Source organism: Apteryx rowi, unplaced genomic scaffold, assembly GCF_003343035.1.
Source record: "Apteryx rowi isolate R43461 unplaced genomic scaffold, aptRow1 scaffold_400, whole genome shotgun sequence".
Classification (NCBI taxonomy): Eukaryota; Metazoa; Chordata; class Aves; order Apterygiformes; family Apterygidae; genus Apteryx; species Apteryx rowi.
In genome coordinates, this window is record NW_020450531.1 from 251,017 (window position 1) to 277,387 (window position 26,371).

The 26,371-nt window shown below is 40.9% G+C and overlaps 1 protein-coding gene across 1 annotated transcript in view; it reads left to right on the forward strand.

Moving 5' to 3' along the window:
* HECW1 (HECT, C2 and WW domain containing E3 ubiquitin protein ligase 1) overlaps positions 1–26,371 on the forward strand; it is a 269,616-nt gene that overhangs the window by 179,936 nt on the left and 63,309 nt on the right. Inside the window, exons 7-11 of the mRNA XM_026075287.1 lie at positions 11,431–11,573; positions 13,638–13,738; positions 15,021–16,388; positions 19,883–19,984; positions 25,362–25,512. Of these exons, the coding sequence (XP_025931072.1) occupies positions 11,431–11,573; positions 13,638–13,738; positions 15,021–16,388; positions 19,883–19,984; positions 25,362–25,512 (1,865 nt within the window). The remainder of the gene's footprint in view (positions 1–11,430; positions 11,574–13,637; positions 13,739–15,020; positions 16,389–19,882; positions 19,985–25,361; positions 25,513–26,371) is intronic.

The window sequence follows — 26,371 nt, forward strand, 5'->3', positions numbered from 1 at the left end:
AGAGAGCCTCGAGAAACAGGCAGTGAGAGGACTATAAAATTTGGCTGTTGCAGCTACCCATGTATTTAAAGTAGCGGGAAGTGTTATCTGTTAGGTGACTCTGGAAATTCTAGTTCTGGAAGAGTTGATTTCCTCAAAGTGTGAGACCTTCACTACGATACAAACCATCTCAACTCTTTGCACCTTCAGCTTCCTGTTTCTTTCTTTACCTGTCCCGTTACAAATACTGTTAATTTGTAGCTGAGGCACAAAATAATGTTTTGGGTGGCTGCTTCATCACTCTGAAGACAGCTGCATTTCACTGATGAACAAACTGATCTGTATAGGCAGAGGCATTCAATACTCTGTTGCAAGAGCACTTAACGGATCTTAGTTAATGTGTCAGATCTGATAAATGGAAGTATGKTATTTTCCCATGTATAGCTTTACTCTCTGTCACCTCGCTCTCTTGTCACCTCAGACAACCTGCGACCTTTCAAAAATACTTGAATAAATTCTCACATAATCTGCCTCTTCAACACAAAATCAGAAGAAGGAAGGAGTCGGGGGCTATGAGCAGGCCATCGGAAGGCCAGAGGGAGGCCATTTGGGGAGTGAGGGCTTCTGTAGTGAAAACAGTTGTCAGCACTAGAAGCATGGGGTTTGGATGCTGGCTGCAAGAGTGTCAACATGATATGAATGCAATTGGCAGTCTAAGTGCCAGTTTGTGACTCCTTTTCTTATGCTGCAGATTTATAACTCAACCACTGATTCTGTGATCATAAAATCTGGACCTGCCTGTGACAGATCACCGAGCAGGATGGGATCTGATGGACATTTTGTCAAAATAGCTAGAGCATACAATATGGGGTTTATGCTAGCTCCATGCTTCTSTTGCGGCTTTATGTTGGCTGCAGATAACATGGGTGATACATGATGTCACACAAAACTAGAGTGGTGCAAAGGATACTTGTTCAAGGATGAATCTTTCCAGTACAAACAAAAACCATTCTAGGGGCTTTAATATATTTGGATCAAGACTGTGAATTTAAACTAGAAGCAGGTTGGTTTTGGTCTGATTTTGATCCAGTACTGAGAGTGCTAGGGGCTGACCATAACACTGTGGTCTCACAAAATTATTGCCCGATTTCACCAAAAGTTCAAGCTGAAAAAAAGCAACAGGAGTATCTCACTGATTGAACTATTTGCTTTATTATTTAACTTAGGTAACCTTTCCCCCCCCCTTCACTGGCAAATGCAAAAGAATCAGCTGCAGAAACAGGCCTTTACACCTAAGCCTAAGTCCAACATGGGCCCAGTGAAATCCAGATCCTGAATTCAGTGTGAGTTATGCCAAAGGCTTCTTTAGAACTAGGTGAAGCCTTGTGAGTGGTAGCTTTGCTGTATAGCATTTCTGCACATACTTCAAAGCAAAGTGTTAAATATAGCTCAACTGTACAGAAAAGCTGTGATTTTGAAGCTGCAGTTTTTTGAATATCTGGTGATGGTTGAAATGTGAAGGCCCAAGACAACTTCAGTTCCTTCAAGAATGGATTAAGGTGAGAAAAAGAAACTAGATCATTATAGTATATTCTTCTAGAAGAAATACATTATAGTTGCAGCTTGCACCTGGAAGACTGTATCAGTCTTGCTAGTCATGTATTTTAGTGCTCATGAGAATCTTCGAATATTTTCTACGCTGTACTAACAAATTTTTAGACAATATGTGAGGGAGGAAGAATCCTAACTGGCTCTTTGGAGCAGTTGTTTGGACTTGATTTTTCCAGTCTCTTTTCCCCTACAAATAGTCTGAAAAAGTTTCTAATGTCTTAGTGCTGAAATTTGCCATTAATAAAAAGACGTCTTGCAGGACTATTTTAAGCTATTGGAGAAGAATTTATGATGACCTTATTAATCAGTAACTCTGAAGTTTAAAGAACACGTGAAATAAATAGGAAGGAACTTTTTTCTCCCCTCTGTTTCAATTAGAGCGAGAGAGAGCGGTTCTGAAGGAAAATCTAGGAAAGCAACTCACTGAAGACCCAATCCAACTTTTAAGGAATTCAGTAGAAAGAGCTGGATCAGACCTCAGAACAGCAGCACATACTTATGTGCACCCCTTTTATTACAGTGTAAGAAACATTGTGCTATGCCTGAATAAGGTACCATGTTGGCTCTGGCGCTCTGTGGTCACTGTTGGATCCCAGGGCAATGGACTCTCAGACTATTTGTAGGTGTGCCCCAGCTTTCAGCAGCGGTGGAGCCCTGTGCCCTATAGTAGTGACATTGCAATGTTTTGGGTTATTATTAATGAATACCATAGCAAACTTAAGAAACTGGAGTTCCCCACGAGCTTATCCAGTCATTCAGACAAGTAGTGTTGTATGGGACAATAGTGACATGTACGGGAGGTTTTTGAATGGGGAGCAGAATAATAGAGATGGAGAGTGGCGAGTGCATTAAGAATGTAATTGGTTCACTGGAGCATTTGAAACGAAAAACCCACTAATGAAATATTCAGCTAAAAGACTAAATCTGTCTTCATCCATCAAAAGTAATTTACAGCCTTTTAAGATTTACTTCTGCTCATATTGTCCCTGTGGCATGATAGCTATCACAAATATAATTTCTATTTAATTATATCACTTATTCAACTCCAAATCAAGAGCCTAATTCTTTCTGTCACCTCTGTTTTGATTTACCTACTTCCACCAGTTATATTGACTGTTTTTAAATGACTGAACTTGTACTAACTCTGTCTAATCAGTCTAAGTGGACATATTTGTTCATTTCAACAGCTTCCTTAGTTTTATTGAGCTGATCACTATGATAGCTTTTAACAATCCATATTCAGGGATGCAAATAATACTGGTAAAAAATAAAAAAGTAGGAATTAATCCTCATTATCACATGACTTTCTATGAAAATTATTCTTGAACTCTGAAAATAGTCATATTATCCTATAAATGGATACATATGTATTCTGCTGGGACAGCATTAGCATGTGCCTTCATTCTTCACCGTATGTAAGTCATGTACAAAATCCCCATGTGATCTATTCATGTTAAGAAAATGAATCATCTGTATATGCAAAACCATTCTTGGGACTGGGAGAAAACAGGGACTAAAAAGCAGATTACAGTCTGAAACCTCTTCAGTGGCATTTACAACAGTGTTTTCAGATCTAGCTCCAAGATGACAGCAGCAGTGTAAATTCAAATCTATATTTAGGTTGCTGAGTTGGTGTGAGAGGATGAACAAGTCAGCTGATGCTGCATATCTTTGATTTTGATCTATGTCTTTGTCAGTGTTAATCTATAGGAGCTGACTATGTAAAATCTGTGCAAATGAGAGGAGAATCCTAATGACTTACTACTGACTAGAGCCAAAACTGATGGTACATCGTTTAGCTCACAGATGTTGATGTGGTTCTCTTCATGACTTGCTACTAAGCAGTCTCAAAACACGTGGACTGGATTATTTTCAGATGAAACTAAGCCAAGTGATGTGCTCCAGGTGTGCACCTAACATTTTTCAACCGATACTGAGAGTTCAATCCCGGGGACTGGATTTAGTGGAGTTAGTGCATAATAAAACCCTTGCAGCATGTCTGGATGTGGTCATCAGGTCCACAGCACCAGCTTTTTTGCTGTCCAGATCTGTTCCTATAGCACCGCATGACTTGCTAATGTAGACATAGCCTGTATATTCCACTGATCAGAAAACATCAGCTTCCATAAGGCTTCCATACAGCTGCTCATGGCACATGCTATCTTTCCTCAGTATCCCAGGGATCTTTAATCATTCTTTTGTTCCGATTTTCAGTGCATAGTTTCCTTTCAGAAATAACCCCGACAGCTAACCATTTCTTTCAACAGAACTTAAAATTATCTAGAGGACAATGAAAAGGTCTTCTCCCTCTCTCGAGCTCAGCACCTAGAGCTTTCCTGCACTCTCTTCCAAAGCCACTAACTCTGTGGGTTTTCCAAACTGGGAGTCTTCCAGGGCCAGGCACGGGGTGGCTAGTTGCTCACCCCATTATTCCAGTGGGGTTCCTCATGATGGGGGAAGTCCATGATCTCCATTCATCTGCATCTAACCTATAAACAGGAACCATCTCATCCCTAGCCAGTAAGGCTCAGACAAAGGGACAGCTGATCCACCACGCAGATGAGTTGGGGTCTGACACTGTTTGTAGAGAAAACCTGTGAGAAACAGGTTGCTCTTAATGATAATTTCTTGGTAGTTTTGTTGAGTCAATCTGCCATGTCCTCTGTGGAGTGTGCTGTGTCATGTATCATCTCAGGTTCTAAGAGCCATTTGGTACCAAGTGGTAGTTGATGTCACATGCAGAGTGATGCACTGTGACTAAAACAACATGGTGAGTAATTACCGGGTTGGGCTAATCAGAGAATACAAGTTTAATTTCTTGTTTGTTATCCATCCATCCACTAGCCACTGCAGATCAACTATAAACTTTGGGTCCTGTGTTATCTTTTAAGGATCCATCTACCACTCATTTCTTATAAAGCATTTTACATGAATTTCTTTAAGAAATCCAGTAGAAACATCAGGTTTGAGCCATCACATAAAGTTTCTGTGGACTCTCCTTCCCCTGTGCCCTCTTTTCTGCTGTTATCCAAACAAATACATAATCAGTCATTAGACAAAGCCCTTTTCTTGAGTGGGGCTTTAGCCTTGAAGCTATAGCTGTTTTTTATAGACAGGTTTGCATTTATGTTGAAATCTCTGACTTTCTTTGAGTATGTTGGTACTGAAGTACAAAGAGAGCAGACAAAATCTGACCACAGCAACAGAAAGATCACATCCATGCAGCCATTCCAAGTTTGGTTGACCTCTGGACAGCTGGAGAACCTAACTCTTTTGAATCCTGATGTTCTGATGTAACTTTTTCAAAAACTGCCAGAAATGTTATTTTCACTTTGTTCTTTGACTGAAGAAAAAGCCTATTTTTGTAAACTTGAGTACACCCTTTTACAGTTAGTTTCAATGTAAACTTTACTGTCTTTGGATTCCAGCAGGTTCCATGAATTTCTTGACCAGTCTTTCAGAGTTTGCACTAGCTGTTGCAGTTCAGGGAACTTGACTTTTGCAAAAAGCTTGGCACAGTTTGGAATCTCCTCAGGCCCCTACTCTTGCAGAAAAAAAGATTCCTGCCGTTTCAAAATCCAGTAAGTCCCCTAAAGATACATAGATAGTAACATTTTTATACCTGACCCTCTACAAATCTTTTATTTCACATTCCAGCAAAAACCACAAAGCCCGTATATAGTATTCATCCTCTAAATGTATGAAAACCTGTAAAAAAAAATTTTCTCACCCTTCCTAGATATACAGTCCTGTGAAGTACGGCCATGGTGTAAGGTATTAAAGCAAAGGAGGGGTATTTGAGAAACATTATCAGAAAGAAAAGTCCTTTTTAGTCTTTATATCTGCTGTGTTCTAATAAAATGTCTTGACCTCATTTGGAATCTTCTAATCTTAATGAAAATATTTGTTACAGAGCAGTTGAATTACATAGGTGCATAGGACATGTCTTTGATGGAAATTAAAGGAATTTTTCCAGATGTGTAATACAGTGTCCTGCTGGGGGCAAAAGCAGAAAGAAAAAAATTCTGTAAAAGGTTGCATTTGCTGTTGGAAAAGCTGAAATAGTGCTGTGGCTCATAGTTGCCAGGAAAAAAAACATCAGTGGGGAATTTCTAATTGTTTTGCATGTTTATGTTTTGTAAGCTGACTGCTTCAGTAGGTTCCCAGCAATTATTGTCTAACTCAGCTTCCAGCAACATCAAGGAAAGCAAGAGTAGGTTCTTCCTTTTATTAGCAAGAATCTAAAAATGGACTGCTTAAGATAGATTCAGTTCACAACAGACATTCTGACCAAGCGCCTACTTTTTTTTTTAAAAGCTGATTTTCTTAACCTGTTTGTAAAAGCTTTTTGATAGAAACATCCCTTCTGAGAGGTGAACGTCATGCTCATAATCAGTTTCTAGACACCTTCAGTGGACCTAATCTTGAGGTAGTGCTGGGAACACAAATATCTGACATGGCTCCACCACTTATGAGGGAAAGCAATCCTTCCTCATTTGCCTTTGCCCACAGTTCCTTAGCTAGGGGCTCTGAGCAGAAATATGAATTTGAAAATGCAGATATATTTTTCCTGGATGACACAATTCGAATCATGGTGATTGGCAGAGGAGATATTGGGAATAAGGGTTGTCATGGGTGATACAGATTTGATATAGATATCATGAGGATTTCAGAGCTGTGTGGTTACACTGGGTAAACTTGCTCCTGCAAGATACTATTTTCTGCTATCCTATGGGACTGTTGTAAAGTCTTCATCCATGTAAACCTTTTTCCTCCCCTTTGCTTCCATGTGCTTTGAACCAGATCTTGTTGTTTCAAATCCATTAATCAAATTATCATAATATCTGCCAGTTCTGAATTTGAGTGGGGAAAAGGATCCTCCAGGCTTCTTTTCATAGCTGACAGAAAAATGCAAATTGGCTTCTTGGTCTGGAGACTGTGAGTCACAAAAGCAGCCTGAAGACCAGGCACTCATGAACTTGCTATCTCTAATGCTTCTGTAAATAGCCTGGCCTCAGACTTGAGAAAATTTACACATCTCATCTGTCCTTACAACAGATAGTGTTAAGGGCCTTCTAGAAAGGTCCCTAGCTTTATTGTTTGCTCAACAATAGTCTCTTGAGATCACCACAGGGGGACAACTAGGATAGCAATTGCCAGATGAGAGGTAGAGTGCCCAGGTGGCAGGCGAGTGAGCCATGAGGGGCATTGCAGAGCACAGAGCTCACCTGCGAGCCCCCCTAGGGCTGACTGCATCTGGGCTACCTCAGATCCAGGCCGGCAGGTAGTCCTGCAATTAAAATTGACAGTCAATTTAGCTACAGCCTCCACCTTGGAGTTTTCTTATGCAGTAACATAGATGCAGCCATTATGCTGCCAAAAAGGAACAGGAAAAGGAAAAAAAAGATCGACAACCAACCAAACAAAAAAATTACAGAAAATGAGCCATGGCTCTAGTGAAAATATACAACTTAAAGATTACTCTCTTAGATGGTGAAAGAAAATGGAAGGTAGCCAATACCAGCTGCAAAAAATACAGGAATCTGGCTGTAAGGATTGACAGTCATAAAAATCTATTGAGCTTCCAAATAATGGAAGACTTGAAGTAAAAAAGTGACAGTAACATCAAAAAATGGCAGCGGACTTATTCTTAAAATGCTTCCCTTCTAGCTGATGTTATCAGTGGTGTAGTTTGTGGACACAAACATCAGCTTTCCTCATCTAGAAGAGAGTCAGTTTTTATTTCAAGTTGTGATCACATAGCCTCTTTTTCTCGTCCCTCCTTGGAATGAATTATTCATCACAACATCACTCAGTGTTAACCCAAGGGTACTGCAGAATTCATAATCAGTGTCTTTTTTTTAAAACTTACAGATAGGAAGTTTATGCTGTCRTTTTCAGTGCACAAACTGGCTGTTGCTGTGTGACAGTTAGCAAATATTAGGCAAAGAACAAAACATTTATTACAGCAGTATTACATTACTGCTCTGTTACATTAATTATATTAGAGAAGACCATGAAATTCAGGGTCCTTTCTGTTGCAGATGGATGAGATGTTAAAGGCCAAGCCTTGAACAGTGGAAATGCAGCCAGTGTTTCATGGCTAAGGCAAAGGGGCTGGCACTTGTCAGAATAGAAGAGAAGTGAAGGAAGAGAGAAAAATTAGGGCTTGATAGTGATTAGCTTCTTCATCCAAAGAAGATAGTCCTATCTCTGAATATCACAAGAACCTACATGTTTTCAAAAATGATTGGTGATTTTTGAAAATGATTTTCAAGTTCTCAAACCTACATGTTTTGGTAGGATTCATTTTTTTAAAGGCAAGTGCCCAGCATGTTCTGCAAGCAAGGATTCCTTAGGGTTTGTCATGTTGGATGGCCTAAACCTGAGGCATCCACAGTCAGGGATTGTCTTTGAAAAATCCTGTCCATCAAGAATTAAACTGGGTGGGAATAACAGCAGCAGCAAATGCTTAGATAATGAAAAACTGAGTTGCATAAAATTATCACTGTTTTACAAGCTGTCTCCAAACCCATTTCGCTGCCTTCAGTTTTGGTCTCAAACTGCAGTTGTTTCCAAATGGCAAATCCTCTGAGCTCTGCTACACAGAATGCTTCAGGTCTTAAAGGCGTAATTTTGCTTTCAAAATACTACTGTTTTAAAGTATCAAAATGTGCTGCTAGCAGAAGCATTTGGGATCTGTGATCATGGACCAGGAGTCTGGCCATAAGGCAGTCTTGCATATCCTGAGATGCAACAGGACTGGCAGATGATGCACTCAGAACACAATTTGATTTTGCCAAGTATATGGAACATCAGTTTTTTACATCTGCGTGACACAGCTGTCCTGGGAAACAGACGTGTTTCCCTAGGTTGATTCCAACACACCTTCCTCCATGCGTCAAAACTCTCTGCTCAGGTGCTGGTACGCATACTTGCATAATGTCAGTATCTTATGCAAGAAGGGAATCATCAGGCTTGGTTCCCCCCAACGTTACAGAAACAAATGTCCATGCAGATTCTAATTTACCCCAGTTKCACCACATGACAAAAAATTAATGATGTAGGAAGGTGCAGATCATTAGCTTAGGTTTTACTTTCTACTTGTGGACTGTTCAGTCTTTACATGTGTGTGTTCATGTTTTACCCCGCACAGKTTTTTTTTACACGATAGGTGTCAACAGCATTGTAATGGAGAATTCATTAAATAACAAACTGCAATACATTACAATAACCTCACTGAGTTACAAATTAATTCCTTTCTTCTGCTTGCCTTGTAAGTGCCATGAAGTAGCAGTTGCCCAAGGGGGTTAGCAGGTAAAATACTGCTGTTAATAATAATAACAAATTATTTTTATAAGGTGACTTTCAATATACATGGGGAATTAATGTTCTCCCCTTAGTATGGTTTAGCTTTTTTGGTAATCTGTTGCAGAAGATGTAGAAAATGAGAAGAAAATAATGCTTTAGCTGTTACTTTAATTGTCTTTCTTTGATTATTTACATTTTTTCAGGGCCTGATTAGTAGCATATCCCACTCATAGTGATTTCATTTGAAGCTGTTTGGACTCAGCATTTCTGAAAATCAAATCTTGATTCAGTAGAGCAAACAATTTAAGGCTTAACTCCAGGCCTCAATAATCCAGAGCATTACTCTGTTGGGAATATTGTCTTTGGCACTGGGAAAGCTAGAAAATTATTTCATCCATCTCAAGATTCACTTACTACAGAAGTCTTCCAGTTCAGTACTGACCTTTCAGCTGTAGGCAAACAGCAGACTTATAGTTATCCCACTACAGACACACTGTAGTAGAGATGTCCTTTTCTGACTGATGATGTCCTAATAATAGCAGATCTGCTTGGAAAAAGGATTCAGTGACCCATACTGCCAGCTCCCAGACTGTATTGAAATTAGCCAATCTAGGAGCAGGCAAGTYCAAGTTAGCTAATACATTTGCTTTTCACTATTACTCCTAAGTAGAGCTTTGGTCTACCTATGGGGAGATCCATAATCTCCAAGTGCCCTGATGCTCCTATGCTTGGAAGCTATACTCTACACATGGACAACTTTGTGCTTAGAACTGAAATATCATTCTCCTTGTTTCTACCTCAGGTTTGCATGTATACATTCTCCAAAAGCTTATTGAAACATTATTTACAAATAAAAATAGGTGATCTTAAAAGCAGATCAGCTGAGGTGGTGGTTACATGTTTCAAAGTGCTCAGTGCCATTTTAGGTGTTCCCATTGCTATCTTCCCCTGTATCATTTGTTACGGTTGCCTGTGCTGTGGCTTACCTTCTGGTTTAGCTCTCTGTGGGGTCATGCTGCAAACCAGGTCAGGAGATTGATCCAGATGAACAGTATTTTCAGGCTTTTTCCTTTCTAAATGGGGCAGGTATGAGCAAGAGAGGGAGAGGTTTCAAGACTTTTTATCTGTAAACCGTGGGCTGTGTGCCCTTCACCTCGCTAGATCCACAGTTCTCAATAGCTAAGGTGTGCCTCACAGCTGAAGTGTCACAAATAGCCAGTCAAATGCAGAGAGGACTCTGGCAGGGCACAAATAATTCCTAACTGGTTGAAGGAGGTGTTCTTCGGCCTTAGCTTGCAGTAAGTAGAAATAAATAGCTCAATAACATATGCTCACAAAGCATGTGTAATAAATTTCAGTTCTGGTTACTAAAAAAAAAGCCTTGCTTACTGCTTTGATTATGTTTTAGAATGTTTACACAGAAACACTTGCAGTCTTAAAATGTTCTTTTGTGGATGGTGGGTTTTTGGCATAAATTCCACTATTTCCACTAACTTTGCTCTGTCTGTTACGAAGTGACTGAAGTAACCGCTGATGTAACTGAGATGGCTGTTTTAGGTGATCCAGGCTTTCTTGCAGTGTTGCAAGTTAAAGCCAGACACCAGAATTTCAGTTTTATACAAGCAGACTTTGTCAGTCAACCAAAATAATAGGATAGTAATACCTCTGACTGACTTTTGTGGCCAATGAGTTGATATCAACATTGAAATTCGTGGTACAGAGGAGCCTTTACAAAAAATGTTGCCAAAGTAGAAATCAGAAGTGGTGCTGAGAGCCTGATCAGGCATGTCTAGCAGCTGGCCTGCCAGCTCAGAGCTGGGAGATGCTATGATGCCACTGTGCCTGTTCTTTAGATAAAGTGAGTGCTGTAAGGGTTAGATGATGAATTCATCACCATTAATCAGAGTCAAAAGCATGTGAAAAATAATTTATGGGCAAGCTGCTACCATTATTTTTGGATGCTTACTAAAGCAGAGTTTTGGAAATAATAGTCTTATATTCTTCTACAGATGACAATAGAAAAGCTCCCACTAATTTCACTTGGAGGGAATTGCCAACTAAACATCTCTCCAGTCTGCCAGTTCACTTGTACTTCCATGCAGCTATTTTCTCCAAGGCAATTAAAGTTATTAGGATTTTGTTTAAAAAAAAATCTCCAGTATCTGGCCAATTATATTTAGATCAATAATCATTGCTATGGCAGAGAATGTTAGATTTCCAGAGGTGTACTGTCCTTACCACAAGCAACCCTTGTTTAGAGTCTTTAGATGCAAATATGGCATGAATAAATAAAATTCCTGCATTCCCCAAGCCTGATGCTGCAGCATTACATGGCTTCTATAGGGTGCTTTCACTTGCCTGCTTTGAGGCCAACTCTTTTTATTTTGCAGGCCTATGCCTTGGGTGCCAAGGACTGCTTTTGTCCTGAGAAAGAGCCAGAGAGTCCCACAGGTCAATCAGGTGCTGGCAACAGTATGCTGTCATGGCCCAGCTACCAACTTCATGTTCTGTGTTCTTCCTTTATTACAGCAGTTCAGCTTTGTCTCCCTGCCCACTGATGTCCTGGAAGTAGAAGTAAAGGACAAATTTGCAAAGAGCCGACCGATCATCAAGCGCTTCCTCGGAAAACTTTCTATGCCGGTTCAGCGCCTCTTGGAGAGACATGCTATAGGGTAAATTCCCTGCTCATGCTACTTTGCATTGTTTATGGAGTATGCTGCCATTTTGAAAAGGCAATTGAAGTCTTTAGTGGCATATCATTATAGTGATATTATGATGTTTTGGTATATCGTTATAGTGATATTATGATGTTGTTGAGTGGGATTTATTAAACTGACAGTGGTCTCATGAATGATATTGGTGATCTTAATTAGAATTTATAGGACTGTGGGCCAGCCAATGAATTTACTCTATAAGGTTATCCATTGTGTTTTGAAACATGAGAGCTGGCAATTAAGAAATAAATTGTTTTGTATGTATCATGGCCGCGAATCTGGAGAGTGCAATATTTTCAATTTGAATATTGTTCTAATATTATCAACAGGCTGTTTTCATGTTTCAGGGAATTACCTATGGGTTAAAATCATGCCAGATCTGTTCCTCCCCTCTTACTTTAATTTCTGAACAGTGAAAATACTATAAAAATATATATGTCACATGTGTAACTAAATCTTTCTGTCCTTCCCTGCTGCCAGGGAATAACCAGTTCACTTCAGCTCAGCTGCCCTGCCCTGCTTCCCCTTTGTATGGATGTCCTAGAAAGGTGTGTGCTGCCAAATTGACACAAATCAATTTGAGGAGGGCAGGTAGTGTGTAGACAAAGCCAAAAAGGTGGCTTCAGACTTTAAGGTTTAGACCTTGAGGAGCAAGGAGAGAAGGAGCCAAGGAGCCATCTACTGAGGAGAGCATGGGCAATGCAGATCCCAAGAAAGCATTTCTGAAAATTGGATCTCAATTCCGCAGAGCAGCAGGAAGATGAGCTTGTTGGAAGTGTTTTTTAACAGCTGGTTCAGAAGCTGGCTGTGATTTTGACAGCTGAATTTACCACTAAACTACCTCCCTGTTTCTCAAGTAGGGGAGATAGAGTGGCTCTTCATAAAGCAGATGGAAAAGAACAGCTTGGGCAAGGTAGAGCCCCATAACTGGTATCTTTGGCTTCCCTTAACATGAGGGAATCCCTTCTGATTATATTTTCCTATTTTACTTTCTCGTTGTAAACACTGTCTTTCTAAGGACATGGCTGAGAGCAGTGCCTCCAGCCTGCACCTAGATCTGGCTTAGTTTTAATACCATAGTGGCTTTTAAATAGCAGAGAAGTTCAATGAAGAGCTTATACACAAGTTCAGAAGAATAATATACAATCTTGAGATTGTCTCATTTATGCGAGTTTCCAATGCATGTGAAACTATCCTAGCAAATACAATGGGCCCACCTGAAAGTGAACTATGTTTCTTCAAAAGTTGTATAAATATTACTGTTTAGTGAACCCTCTGCACTCAAAAAATGCTTTACAAACATTGATTCAGCCTCGTTTTGGGCAGCTGGGAAGTTAATCTCTTCTATAGTTTCATTCTGTTCTGAGGGGTGGATGAAGTGTGGCAAAGGGAGGGACCTGCACAAGGACAGAATGGAGTCATTGATCAACCTTGTCAGGAAGGTGTTCTCCTGATATTTCAGCTTCATAGAGGTAAGAGGGGTAGAAAAAGATGAAGAGTAGTCATTCAAGCAGATTGAACAGAGAAGATGGTAAGTGGGAACTAGCCTGTACAGGCTTTTGAAAGCAAGAACAGGAAAGCTTGAATTTTATACAAAAGGCAAAGGGAAGGAAATACAGAAATGCAAGGTTCTGCAGAGGGGTAGATATGGTCAGATCAGCAGGGTAGTAAAGTCTTCTTACAGTAGCTGCAGTGGGACTTGTTTGCTTCCCATATTGATATTTTCATACCCATACTGCAGAAGTTCCATTCCCACCGTTATCCCTCTATATATACATATGTGCGTGTGTATCGCAAAAGCCTGTCTTATTCACTGACTCAGCTCTTCCATTGTAATTGAAGACATTGTCCTCTCCTTCTCTGCCATTCGTTCTCTCGTATGCAAGTCAACATGCCCTCATGGCTGGTTTGAATACCCTTTGAAAATCATTATGTATTTTTGCAGAATTCAGCAGCTTTATCTATGCACAGTAGACATTGGGTAGGTTATAATCTGTTGAGACAAGATTTGTTTTCTTTCAGGGACAGGGTTGTAAGCTACACTCTGGGTCGCAGGCTTCCTACAGATCATGTCAGTGGCCAGCTGCAGTTTCGATTTGAGATAACTTCTTCCATCCATCCAGGTAATTCTTGGTTTTAACCTGTTATTTGTCCGGATCTGGTTTTTGCTTTGCATTCCTTTCTCCATAGAAATCTGAATTCATTCCTGGCTGCTCTGGGACTTCAGGCACAGTCATGACCAAGGGAAAATGCATAAAGTGCCCTGCCACAGGAGGCATCGTGAGTCACAATTTCTCCCCCGCTTCCCCTTAGGTCTCAGAGCTACTGATGTCTCATATCACTTGCTTCTTGGCTGCTTCAGATGTTCTGCCATGTAAGTTAGAGTGAAGAAGGTAGAAGACTAAGGTCCCGTCTGCTTCTCTATCATTTTTCCCAAGGAAGTGCTGGAAAGACTGCTACTAGCAGAGTCATCTGCATCTAAGCACTCTGTAAAGGAAAAATAGAGAATGTCATAGGAGAGATGATTGGAATATTCTTATTTTGATTATTTTTACTGAAAAAGAGTAAAAATAAAAGAAAATTATTCCTTCCCTCCTTCCATCCCTTTTGGTTTGGTTTGATTTTGATTTATATTCTCTTGTAGTTATTAGGAAGTCACTCTCATGATGTCAGCCTGAACTTTGATTTTCATGTGAAAATCTAATAGTGTTGCCCAGGGACCTTTTGCCTCTCTGTGGTAGTGCCCTTTTAGGGGAACTTTGGAAATCAACAGTTCTGTTAGTAGTTGGAAAATATGACCTGCCCCTTGCTGGGAAACCCCATCTCCTGTCCTTTGACTGTTTGGTGAGTGGACTGAAAAGAGCCCAGGTTGTCTGTCATCTGGGAGGAGGTGGGACAGATGAGGGTCATGTCCGAGGATGTTTTGGAAAGGTTTTCACCTTTCAGAGGTGTGAAAGGGTTTTTTGTTGTTGTTGTTTTTGTTTTTTTGTTTTTTAAGTTCTCTGTTGTGGAATCCTGGTAGCTTCAGCATGGCAGGAGTAATGTCATTAAAACCTTGCGGAAGGTTTTCTTGTTCTTCTTATGATATCCTTTCCCATGCCAGTTGACTCAGAAGAGTTTCAGGAAGGTATTACCTTCAGGTCATGTTGCAAGGAGGACAAGGTGATGCATACAGATTACCACCAGGGATTAAACCTCATATTTGTTAAATCTATTGTAAAAAGAATGCGTAGCAAAAAAAAGCATGTCTTGATAGTTGCTTAGTTGTCCCTTCTTTCACACTGTAATTTATGCTTTTAATTTCCTCGGATTGCTGTGGATGCCTGTGCCCCTGCAACTATGCCCCTGGTTTAGACAACAGTTCTTGCTAAAGGAGTAAGTAATTTCTTTTCCTGTCTCACACAGATGATGAAGAGGTCTCCATTAGTGCAGATCCTGAGCCAGCTGACCTCCAGGAAAGCCCTGTGAACAACCCCACAGAGGAAAGCCTCGGTGAGCCTCCATGCATCAACACAGTGACCTCAAAAAGTACAGCTCCAGAACAGCTAAATGGATACAGTGTGAACAATATCGATAGCCCAGGGGCTGTCAAACCACCTGGGGAAGGCAACCAGAACAGCTTAAATGAAGAACTAGCAGGAGATGGGGAGGTTGATGCGGTGCCAATTCCTGAGCCCTTGGAATCCAACCCAGGAGAAGTGCTGCCTTCTTTGAGTGCTACGGACCTCACGGAGCAACTGGCTCTGCTGGCTTGCATGTCTCCTCCTGAGACTGAAGTTAGGGAAAATAATAAAGTCAATTTTGGTTCTCAGGGAGATGGTGGAGTCTTGACCAGCATAGAAACATTAGATATTGATGAGGTGAGTGCAGATGTACATGCTGACAAGGATCTAGAGAAGAGTCAGAAAGAAGAAGGGGCTTCAGCCCAGGAGGATGAAGACAACAAGCTACAACTAAGGACCACAGCAAAGAGGAAAAACAGGCCTTGCTCCCTGCCTGTGTCTGAACTTGAGACAGTCATAGCTTCAGCTTGTGGTGAGCCAGAAACCCCTCGCACACACTACATACGGATCCACAACCTGCTCCACAGCCTGCCCTCAGCACAGATGAGCAGTGATGGGGAAGAAGAGCAAGATGGTGGTAATAGTGGGGAAAATGATGAGGAGTCCACAGTCAAGGAGGCGTTGGAGAAGGAGACAGTCAGTGAGAGTGAGACAGTGGCAGCAGAGCCTCCTCTGGAGAACGAGGCTGAAGAGAACTTCAGCCAGGACACGGTGCCTCCTGGGACTTTGGCCGAGCAACACTCTGACTTAAATGAAGGGCTGTTGGATGGGGAACACCCCAGGACAGGGAGCGAGAGCGAGTCAAGCTCCAGGCCCAATGGGGACAATGAATGCGAGGCGTGCGACGCCTCTTGCTACAGCCCCTCTTGCTACAGCACCTCCTGCTATAGCACCTCCTGTTACAGCACCTCTTGCTACAGCACCTCCTGCTATGACAGTAACAATCGCTTCTCCAGCCATACCCGCTTCTCCTCTGTCGACAGTGCAAAGATTTCTGAGAGCACGGTCTTTTCCTCACAGGATGATGAGGAAGAGGAGAACAGTGCTTTTGAGTCAGTGACAGATTCAGTACAGAGCCCTGAGCTGGACAGGGAGCAAGTGGATGGCTCCTCCCAGTGGCCAGATGAACTAGTAGCTCATGGTGGGAATCCACAAAGAGCCACAGAGGGTCTAGACACTCCAATAGCAGGGCCAAGCAGCAGAAGAGAAGGTTAGATCCTGAGAATCGATGCGCTGAGCAGCCCTAATTATCTGGATGTCACGGAAGGCATCAGATAATTGAGGTTTCAGATAGCTCACAGTTTATTTCATACAAATTTGGGGTTTGCGAGCTGGACCAGATATCAGGGACAGTTGGATAATTGAGCCTGTCCTTGAAAATCCCAGCAAAACCAAATAATTTGGATGGGGTTCTGCATATACAGTTTGCTGTAGATATACATGCATCATTATAAAATTGAGATTAGTTCCTGTAGTTATGTGGAAGATCAGCATTCTCACATCCACCAACCCATTCCTTATTTCCTGGGATTGTTCCATTTCACATATCCAGTGTACTGCCATGTCTCTGATAGTCAGTGAGAGGACTGACTTGTGCTTGTGAAGGGGCAGACATGCTGATATATTCTAGCTAAAGATCTGAGCCAGGATGTGTATATGATTGGTAGCCATACACAGTCATAAGCATGGAGAAATGCAAATGTTTTCTAGTTAGAAAACAGCTGCCTCTTACAAACCCTATTCTCTCCCTGTTTTCTCCAATTCCCTGAATAGTAAACAAATCTACTTCAGATTTCACAAACTACAGGACACCTCAGCAGAGTTTTTTTTTTTCCTCAGATGCTTGGTAAATGTAACTATATCAACTGAAGTTCTCATATCCTTCACTTTCTCTAGAGATATAAGATATTTAAGATTATCATTGTTTGTCTTTGTAGTTTAGGTACTGTTTTTTCCCCAAACGTTTCAAACCCTTACATTAAATTCTTCCCTTCAGTAACTCATGTTACACAGTGGAGTTGCATTAGAGTCGGATTTTGTCACTCATCTCTTCTCCAGCTTGTTTACTGTTTTTCTCAGTCTGAAGAAGTAAAAGCCTCAGCTACAGCTGAGGAGTGTGCAGCAAGGTCAAGAGGTAGTCTTTGCATTCCTAAATCCTGAACCATCTGTTGCCTGACAGAGTGACATCAAATTAAAATGTCGCCAAGAGGATGACATATTTGGGGATCACTGGAAGCCCCAACCAAAGCAGCTTTCCACCTTTTCCTCCTCCATTCCCACTTCATTTCTGCTCACCTTCCACTGTCACAGGCCCTACTCTGGCAGAAACAGAAAGGTTGTAGGGTGTCCTTACACTAGACCGTGTAAGGACTTTCTAGWTGGCGATGTCTAGACAATTGTTTGCTCTGCAGAGCGGAATTGAGCCCAAAGAATCAAATTCTCAGAACTACACAGAGGCAGAGAAAGCCACAGTGAGATGGACCTTCTTTCTTGCAGGCGAGGTTCTTTCTTTGTGTGTGGACAGCATTTATTTGCATGTATGCCTATGGGGGGCACAAGTGTGTGTGTGTGTGTGCATGAGACTGTGCTTACAGATTTAATGGTTATTTTGGGATGTGTGTACTTGTGAGAGGGGATTTGGAGGGAGGGTATGTTCTGCATATGAATTCTGTGCAGCTCCAGGTTTTGTCCCTTGAGCTCGTATAAAGGGCTCTGCAGGGTTCACAGTGGCTTCGCTTTGATTAGCCGAGAGAGAATATATCTGAAGGGCAGCACAGCTGCTTAGTACTCTTGATATCAGCTGGGTGCTTTAGTAAATGTTCACATTGTTTTTTGGTGGCTATTACAAATACAGTAGATGTGGTCACCTCCATCCGCTCCAGGTGACTGATACTACCATGCTTCCGCTGGCTTGGCGTAACTATCTTGACTAGGGGAGAGTCAATTATGGTGAGGTAAGTAAAGAAACACAGATAGATGATGTGGTAGTTGGTGCTACAACACCTGTAGTAAAAGCACGATCTCTAAGGATATCAGAGATGGGCTTCTAGCACTGAGTAATAACGTATGTAATTCTGCTGTCTGTTCAAAACATGCAGCACATATGACTGTGAGATATGCCTATACACAAGTAGTTTAATGAAGATATTTAAGAGGCCAAATGGTATCGTCAGAACACCTAGAAGAGGGAGTGTTTTTATGTAAGTGATTTTTCTCACTTTTAGATGGTGTGAGATTTTTTTTACAGTTGTACTCAAAATTGGCTTCTGCCCTCTAGCTATTCGCAAAGGCCTCGGAAAAACAGATATACATTTTAGGTAACTGTTTATTTTACCGTTTGATAGCTAGATGTTATTTTTTATAGAATGCTTATTCTTAGGATGTTAAGATCCTGACATTAAAGATAGCTAAACCAGCCAGCATACAGTGAGTTTGCCTCAGCTGAATAGTCTGTTCTGAATTTTAAAGTATCTTTCTGTAATTTTCTGGTGATATCAGAAACATTAAACAGTTTTTCCCTAACTCGCATCTTTTTGATGCATATAAATGTTATATTTATGTAACTTAGATTGTATCTCTATAATACAGATTCATCTGGAGCTGGAGATTGTAGTGAACAACTGTTATCATACAACATGAAAATGTGTCCATTAGTAGGATAAATAGTCCTGATTTCTAAGGTTTTAAAGAAGATCAGGAAGAGATCTGAATTCTGAAACCTGTGGAGTGTTAACTTGCAGGTTCCTCATTCTCATGGTTAATTCTAGGATTAAGAATAGTTTTTCATCCTTACAGTAAACTTCTTAGTTTCTTAAAGGATTCTGTAAACATTGACTGAATCTTACATTACTTGTTGCCATCAACAGAACATCAGATTGGAAATTTGCTTAGGTTCCATTATTTCATATTTGGATATACAGGCATATATACAATATTGGTGTTTAAAAACTTCCTCTGCCCTGTCTATTGTGTGTCTCCTTCTCTTCTTTTTTCCCACTTCTCTGTTTCAGGTCTTCCCTCTTTATCTCAGGTCCTGACTCTGTCTCGCTATCTTTTATCCTCCTCTTCTACCACCTGTCTCCTACCTGTTTCTGGTCTTTCTCTCGTTCTCCTTCTTCCCACTCAAGATGGACAGTTGAATTTTGAAAAATGACTATAGAAGGGAATGATCTTCTGCTCTGCAGGGACTGCAAAATCCTGCCACTTCAGTTCACATATACATCTGTTCATCTGTTTTAAAATAAGGCCTTTTTTAAAAAGCAGAGAAAGCTTCAAAGGCAACTTTTAGCCTCACATTCCTCTGATGGGGTGAGTTAAAAGTTGGAATGGATTTTGCACGTTCCTGCCCAATTTCTGCAGAAGCTTGAGTTTGGTTGCACTTATACAGTACTTCTCAGAGATCAAGCCTGATTCTTCTCTCGCTTACACTTGTGTGTCTGGAGTAAATGAGTCCAGAATCTGGCCCATAATAGTTTAGCGTTGACTGAAACCCAAGACCAGATCCTTGACTGCATTATTTTAATGATTCCTTGGCATGTGAGTGGTTATTAAAATAGTGCCTGGAAACAGAAATAATAAGAGCTGCTAGTACAACACTAGGCTAACCTTTTTAAAAAATTAATCTCGTTTTACAGTAGCACATTTTTTAAACCACGTTGTGAAAACAGTGAATGACTGTGAATGTCTTGAATATCTTGTCCATAGGTGATTGCCCTTTACTCCATAATTCTCAGCCAGTCAGCCAGCTTCCTTCTCTGAGGCCTGACCATCATCACTACCCAACTATCGATGAGCCTCTTCCACCAAGTAAGCTTTAGTTTTTTAATTTATTGTATTTCTCAACCTTTCCTGTTAACTGAAATAGTGTAGAGGTCAGTATGTCTTTCTAAATGACCCCATCTGTCCTGTATATTCATTCTCCAGAACTCAAGCAGTACACTCTTTTGTTTCCTGTATTTGGTCCTGACTTCAAATGTTGTCATGTTATTTTGGACAAGCTCCATAACCTCCTTCTGCCTTGGTCCATCTTTCTTAGCTACCATGAAATGGAAATAATAATTTTCACTTGTCTCCAGTCGCTGTTGTAAGACTGGTATGAGTGGCTATTTGTAAAGTGATCTGGAAGCTTTACAAAAAAGCCTCTGGGTACTGTAATGGCAAGTACTCTGTTTTTTCTACAAAGTTTGTCTTCGGGTTTTTCCATCACCAGTCTCAAAGCTGATTTGGGATGGTGCTCTCTGTGGGGTCCTGTCAGCTCTGCTTGCAGGTCCAGCAGGAACCCTTTCACAGTCAGGATGCTCCTGGCATGGACAACAGGCCCAAATCTGGGCTAGAAACCCAGACTCTGGGGAAGAGACACCTCACATTCCTGTCCTGTTGCACTGTCTTTGGATCTGATGATCAATGAATTTTATGTTCATTATGGACCTCAATGGGGTCTGCAGTTGACAGGAATAAAAATGAAAGGGTTTTAAGCAAAGCAGTGGATTAGCAGGCTGATAGTATGGGATTTTTAGCTCCATATCAATTGCTGAAGGTGTTTCCACTTGTCGCTAGAGACTTTCCCTTGTATAATCCTGGATGATTACCCTGCTTTTTGCATTAGCATGAAATGCCCAGCAGAGTGCACTCTATGCCCTGCAACATTTGGGATCACCTTTCAACTTCAGCACATGATTTAACAACCTAAAATGTTCAGTGCCTCAGAAAAACAACCAGGCGTATAAACAAAGCACTTTATTTTCTTCAAAGCCTAAGTAGGGAACACACTTATTTTCCACATGCTGCCCTTGACAAATAATTCATCATTTACCAACCATGCTCTCGGTATTCCCTAAACTGAAAATAGCCTCGATGCTGGCGTCAGCTACACAGTAGCAATGAATGATTCAAATGCCTTTAGCCCAATGAAGTCTTGTTAGAGTCCCACTGTGGCTTGCCAGTGAATGATGAAATGGGAACGGTTAACTCTGTAACAGGCAAATATTTCTCTTCTTCCCACTCTTACCTCAACACTTTGTGAATAGGGCACGTTCCCAATTAGATGACTTAATGAGAGGACACTGACAGCAGTTCAGGTGAAAAAAAAACATGCTGTGAATCTGTGTCCCATTTTCTGCTGTTACCAATTTAATACATTTTGCCTCTTTCTGATTATCATCCTCAAAAGGCAAGTATTTCTACCACTGGTTTTCGCAAAGGCTATCATGATAGGGTATGAGGACATTAAATCCAAAGTACAACAATACAGTAGTGAAGTGATATGCCTTTGTATTTGAGCATTTGCATATAACGTTGTATTTGCAATAAAGATTGAGACTATGGACTTAAATATATTGATTTTAATAGGAATAGGAATAGGAATAACTTTTTTGGGGAAAAAAAGCTGAATTAGATAATATCACCTAGGAAGGCACTTCCCCAAACTGTCAATGAAATTTTAAAGTAATTTCAAAATGAAAAATATTGCCTCAATCTAGAAATTTTTCTTTTTCTAGCATTCAGTATCACCATCTCAGTGCCTTTAATGCCGCTTAATCCATAGATAAATAATTCTTGAATTGCGTGAGAGGAAGACACTTTATATTTTAAATCTGAGTTACATGATCAGCTGGCTTGTGTCTCACATGCAGCATTAGCTTCTATCTGGAAGTAGGGTTGAAGATAGTTTACCATTACCAAAACATTACCAATGTTGGCTAGTTTTACCTCTGTCCTGGAGAATCCACTGGACAGTCTTTTCTTCTCTTTTGAATAAGTCTTCCAAATAACTTTGTTTCATCATAACTCCACAACAGTTGGTTCCAGGGAGGAAATTTAATTTCAGACAAGTTTATTTGGCAACATAAGGTAGAGCAGATTTATTATTTATGTAGGAATGCCGTAATGACCAGTTTGAAAGTTAAGGCACATTTGAGATTGACAGAAGATTTGCAGAGTTTGTATGGCCTCATGACGGCCTTAATAGTCACCTCTTATTATGCATGTATTTGCTAATACTGCTGGAAACCCTACAGAACTGAAGCCAAGAAAAATACACGTGCCCAGGTCAGAGCTGCTTTATGCCGAAGGTGTGACTGAGCTTGAAAAGGGAAAGCAAGCATGTTTATTTTGCCCCTCCAGGATTCTGGGCCTGCCAGGAAATATTGTGTCTTCTGGTATAAATAAGAGCAGTTTCAGAGGCTGCTGTGAAATATGAATTGGTTGATAGAGGGGGATCACTGAAGTACAGAACCCCATACTGTCCTGTCCCCAGCCTGTGGTCCAGTGTGCTCCTACTGTGAAGGCTAGATGGAGGTTAGTTTGTGTGGTAGTCACAGTTTTATTTGCCTGAAAAAAACAAAGTAACAAAAAACCCAGAGGAGATTTGACTGCTTCCTAGATCATTTATGCCCCTGGAGTAGCTTGAAGGAACTTTAGCACAGCTCCAAATCAGAGTCCTGTCTGTCAGTTCACCTGTCAGCCTGTTCAACTCTCTGTGCAGGCATCCATCCGTCTGCAAATCTGGTATCGTATGTAGCTTCAGTGACTTCCATGACTTACTGGTTGTCTTGTGTGAAGGCAGAAAGTACAGCATAGTTAGGCATACATACAACAGAAGTATCAGCACCTGCCACCTTCTGACAGCCTTCCCAGCTGACCAAAAGAAGCTGATAACTATTCAGCTGATCAGAAATGCAGTTGCAAGGAGCAGTACTCATGCAGGACTGCAGCAAATTCTCCAGAAGCCATGTGACACATAGTTCCTAATATTTTAGTATGACAATGCGAGTGTCAGCCCACAATTTCACATGTATACACATAAGCAATACATCCAGCAGAGAGAGTCTTCCAAAAATTGCGATGCAGCACCATCCAGACCTGCTGTTTTCACTGTGACCTCCAAGCTCTGGACAGGTTTAGCACTCCTAGCTTTCTGAGCATTAAACTTAGGAGCTCTGAGTTATGTTTAATTAGAGATACACTCTTAAGCCACTATTGCATAGGGTTGGGTTATGAGAAGCACTTGTTTTACTGTGTAATCAGGTAGCGTTATTCTTACTGAATGTCCATCAGCAAGCTACAGACCAATATGACCAGTATTAATTGATGTCTTCTGTAGGCTGGCTGGAATGTGGGTCTAATAATTGCCTACAAGTCTCTAATTATCCACTGAGCTTTATTATTCTCATCTTGTTGCATGATACTACAGTGTGGTGTGAGGTCAAGTATTTGGCCTTTGCCAGACAGCAGTAAGGAAAATGAAGCTCTTCTTAGTGATGTTATGGTACAACATGTCACCTTTGATCTGGCCAAGGTTATTTCTGTATTGCTGATGTTGCAAATGATGCATGGCTCCAGAAGGACCATTCCCCATCTGAGCTGGCACACCTGCTGCCAGTGATAGTATGCTCAGCAAGGTTCTGGCCTTCAGCCTGGCTTGCATATCAAAAGGTGTCAGTCTGACTTCCTTCAGTGTGCATCTATTGTACTTGCTGTGCCCTTTTTCACTGTCTTATGTTTCAGGCATCGTTTTCACTAAGCCGTGTTCTTGTTCTTGAAACACCTACAACATCCTTGGGAAACCTAACCCAGTGGGAGTAACAGGGAGCCCTCTCCTTAAGATTATATAGTGATGTTCACAGTGAGAGAGACTCTGTGTGTGTGCATGTGTATGTATACACCTGTGGTATGAGTGTATGTTTTGCACCTGTAAATACAGAGGTATTTACAGTCAGCTTTAAAGAAATAATGCATGTGTATGTGGCTCCCTGTTGTTTTAATCTTACAGAAGATTCCTCTGAGGACTCCCAAAGTCCATGTTTTCAGGTTCCTGAGATTAACATGCTAGGAGCAACCAGTCATAGACTTAAGACAGCCTACACTTGGGTGGGACCAGTCCAGGTGTGGGAACTGAATTCAGACAGGGCCAGTATTCAGGGGAGGGGAACTAGTAGCTGAGAATTGGTTTCCAGACACAGCAGGGAGAGGCACAACTTCAATCCTACTCTTAGAGGGTAGGGGATAAAAAGAATGAAACCCAGTTGATCCTAAATTTGTTCATAAAAAGCCATGGAAGAAGGAGTAGACTCATCCCCACCTCAACTAGGGAGGAGGGAGTCATAGTAAGGGTATGGGGAGAAGAGGGAGTGTGAGCCCCCCAAAGTAATTACTATATGTGCATTTGTGTGTGAATGTGGGTGGTGGTTTGTATATAATATATGTAGCAAGTATGTGCATATATTTGCATAGATATGTCATCAGCTGGTGAATCATGTGGAAATATGAAGTTAGCAAGTCAAATTTATATCACGCTATCCATTCCAAGCAGTTCAATGTATGGCTTAGTTTTCTAATTCACTTCTGAATTTCCTGTTACAAACTCTTCTATCAACATTTTCAGTGCTTTTCATGCTTTTAATCATCATTTTCCACACTTTCATATTTTCAGATATACAAGAACTTTTAATTTTCATTCATGGGACAACTTAGACTAACATTGACAGGAGATAGTAATGATAGAAGGCTCAATATTATGCTGCAAACTCTCCGCCTAGTTGGCATTCATCAGAGCAATAGGTTTATGACACTCATCTGTTTGTATTTGTAGAGATTTCTAAAAATATGCCCAACCAGGCTGTGATCGGTTTTAGGTGGGGAGCCTTTAATTTCTATATGGTATCCTTCTGAGCCACTTTATAAAAGAAAAGAGAAATGAAACATGTTTATTCTGAAACACAACAAAAAAGAAAACATGGGATTTGAAACATTAGCTGAGATTTAATCTTTCTCTGCTAAGGGCCTGTTCTATATGGCTACCCTGACCTGCAATAAATCCAGCCAACAAGTATAACTGATTGTAAAATTATCCAGCCCTTTAAAAGTAGAGCCACTGTGTCACTTGTTTTTCATAGTCTACAGTAGTGAATTCCATAGACTGCCTATGTGCTGTGAGTGAAGTAATATTTATGTATATGAATATACTGCATATACATATATGTAGACATGCACATAGCATTTCAGTTTGAATATATACACATTATAATATATATTACATACATATACACACATATGTAGTATTTATCTCATGTATGTTTATCCACTGTCTGTGTATATGTATGTGTGTGTATATGTATCTCCAGCATTTAGGCTTTAGGGAAGGCATCATACTGATTGCATCATCTTCCTCTTTTTGTAACCCTAGATTGGGAAGCTCGGATAGACAGCCACGGCAGGGTGTTCTACGTCGATCACATCAACCGAACCACAACGTGGCAGCGTCCCACAGCCGCGGCAACGCCAGATGGAATCCACAGGTCTGGCTCTGTCCAGCAAATGGAGCAGCTAAATCGGCGGTGAGTAGTTGCACCCTATATTCCCTAGAGATTCATGCTCCCCCTTTTCCTCATGGCCCCAGTGGCTTCCTTCCTTCCCTATCGCATAGTATCTGCTCCTTAAGGATTTATCTTTTCCCCTCGTCCAACCTACCTGTTCCTGTCCTGGCTGCTGATCACTCTCTACCTTGCTGCCTGCTGTGAGCATTCTGTACCCAGACTTGCCCACGAGGAGGGTTGTTGAGTGGGAGATGTTGCAAAGCATTTCAAACATCAAGAAGAGGCTTTTGGAAAACCTTTTTGAAATGACTCCCAGAAGAGAAGGGATGAAGTCGTTTTTGCTATTCAGCTCTAAGAGTAGCATCTATGGGTCGGCCTCCAGCACCACAGTGCAGTATCTGCAGAGATTTCTGAGCTGAATTGTATTGAAATAGTGTTGCCATATCAGTGTGACATTACCCAAGCAAATCTGGCCCGCTGAAAGACCTGTCTCCTTTTCCAGGGCAGAGTACTGAACTAACAGGACTGTAAACCTTCTAGACCTAGACGGACCTGCTTAGTGTTGCACTGGGCCCTGTAAATCTGTCAGTTTGTTCAGAGCTAGCTCAGATATCTCTAACATGGCATGCATTTTCCACTTAGTTTGACTACTCCACACATACATTTGTTTATCATTTCCTACTCATGGTTGTTTTTCAGACTGGATTTAGGACGAAAGAGAAAAAATAAACAGCTGGGCAAAAATCCTCCCTTTTTACTTGAGAAAAGGTTTTGTTTTGTTTTGTTTTTATTCCCTGCTTACTGTAATGATATGGTTTCTTTTCTAGACAAGGAAGACTGAAATTATATTCTAATCATAGTATGTAAAATGCCACAGAAG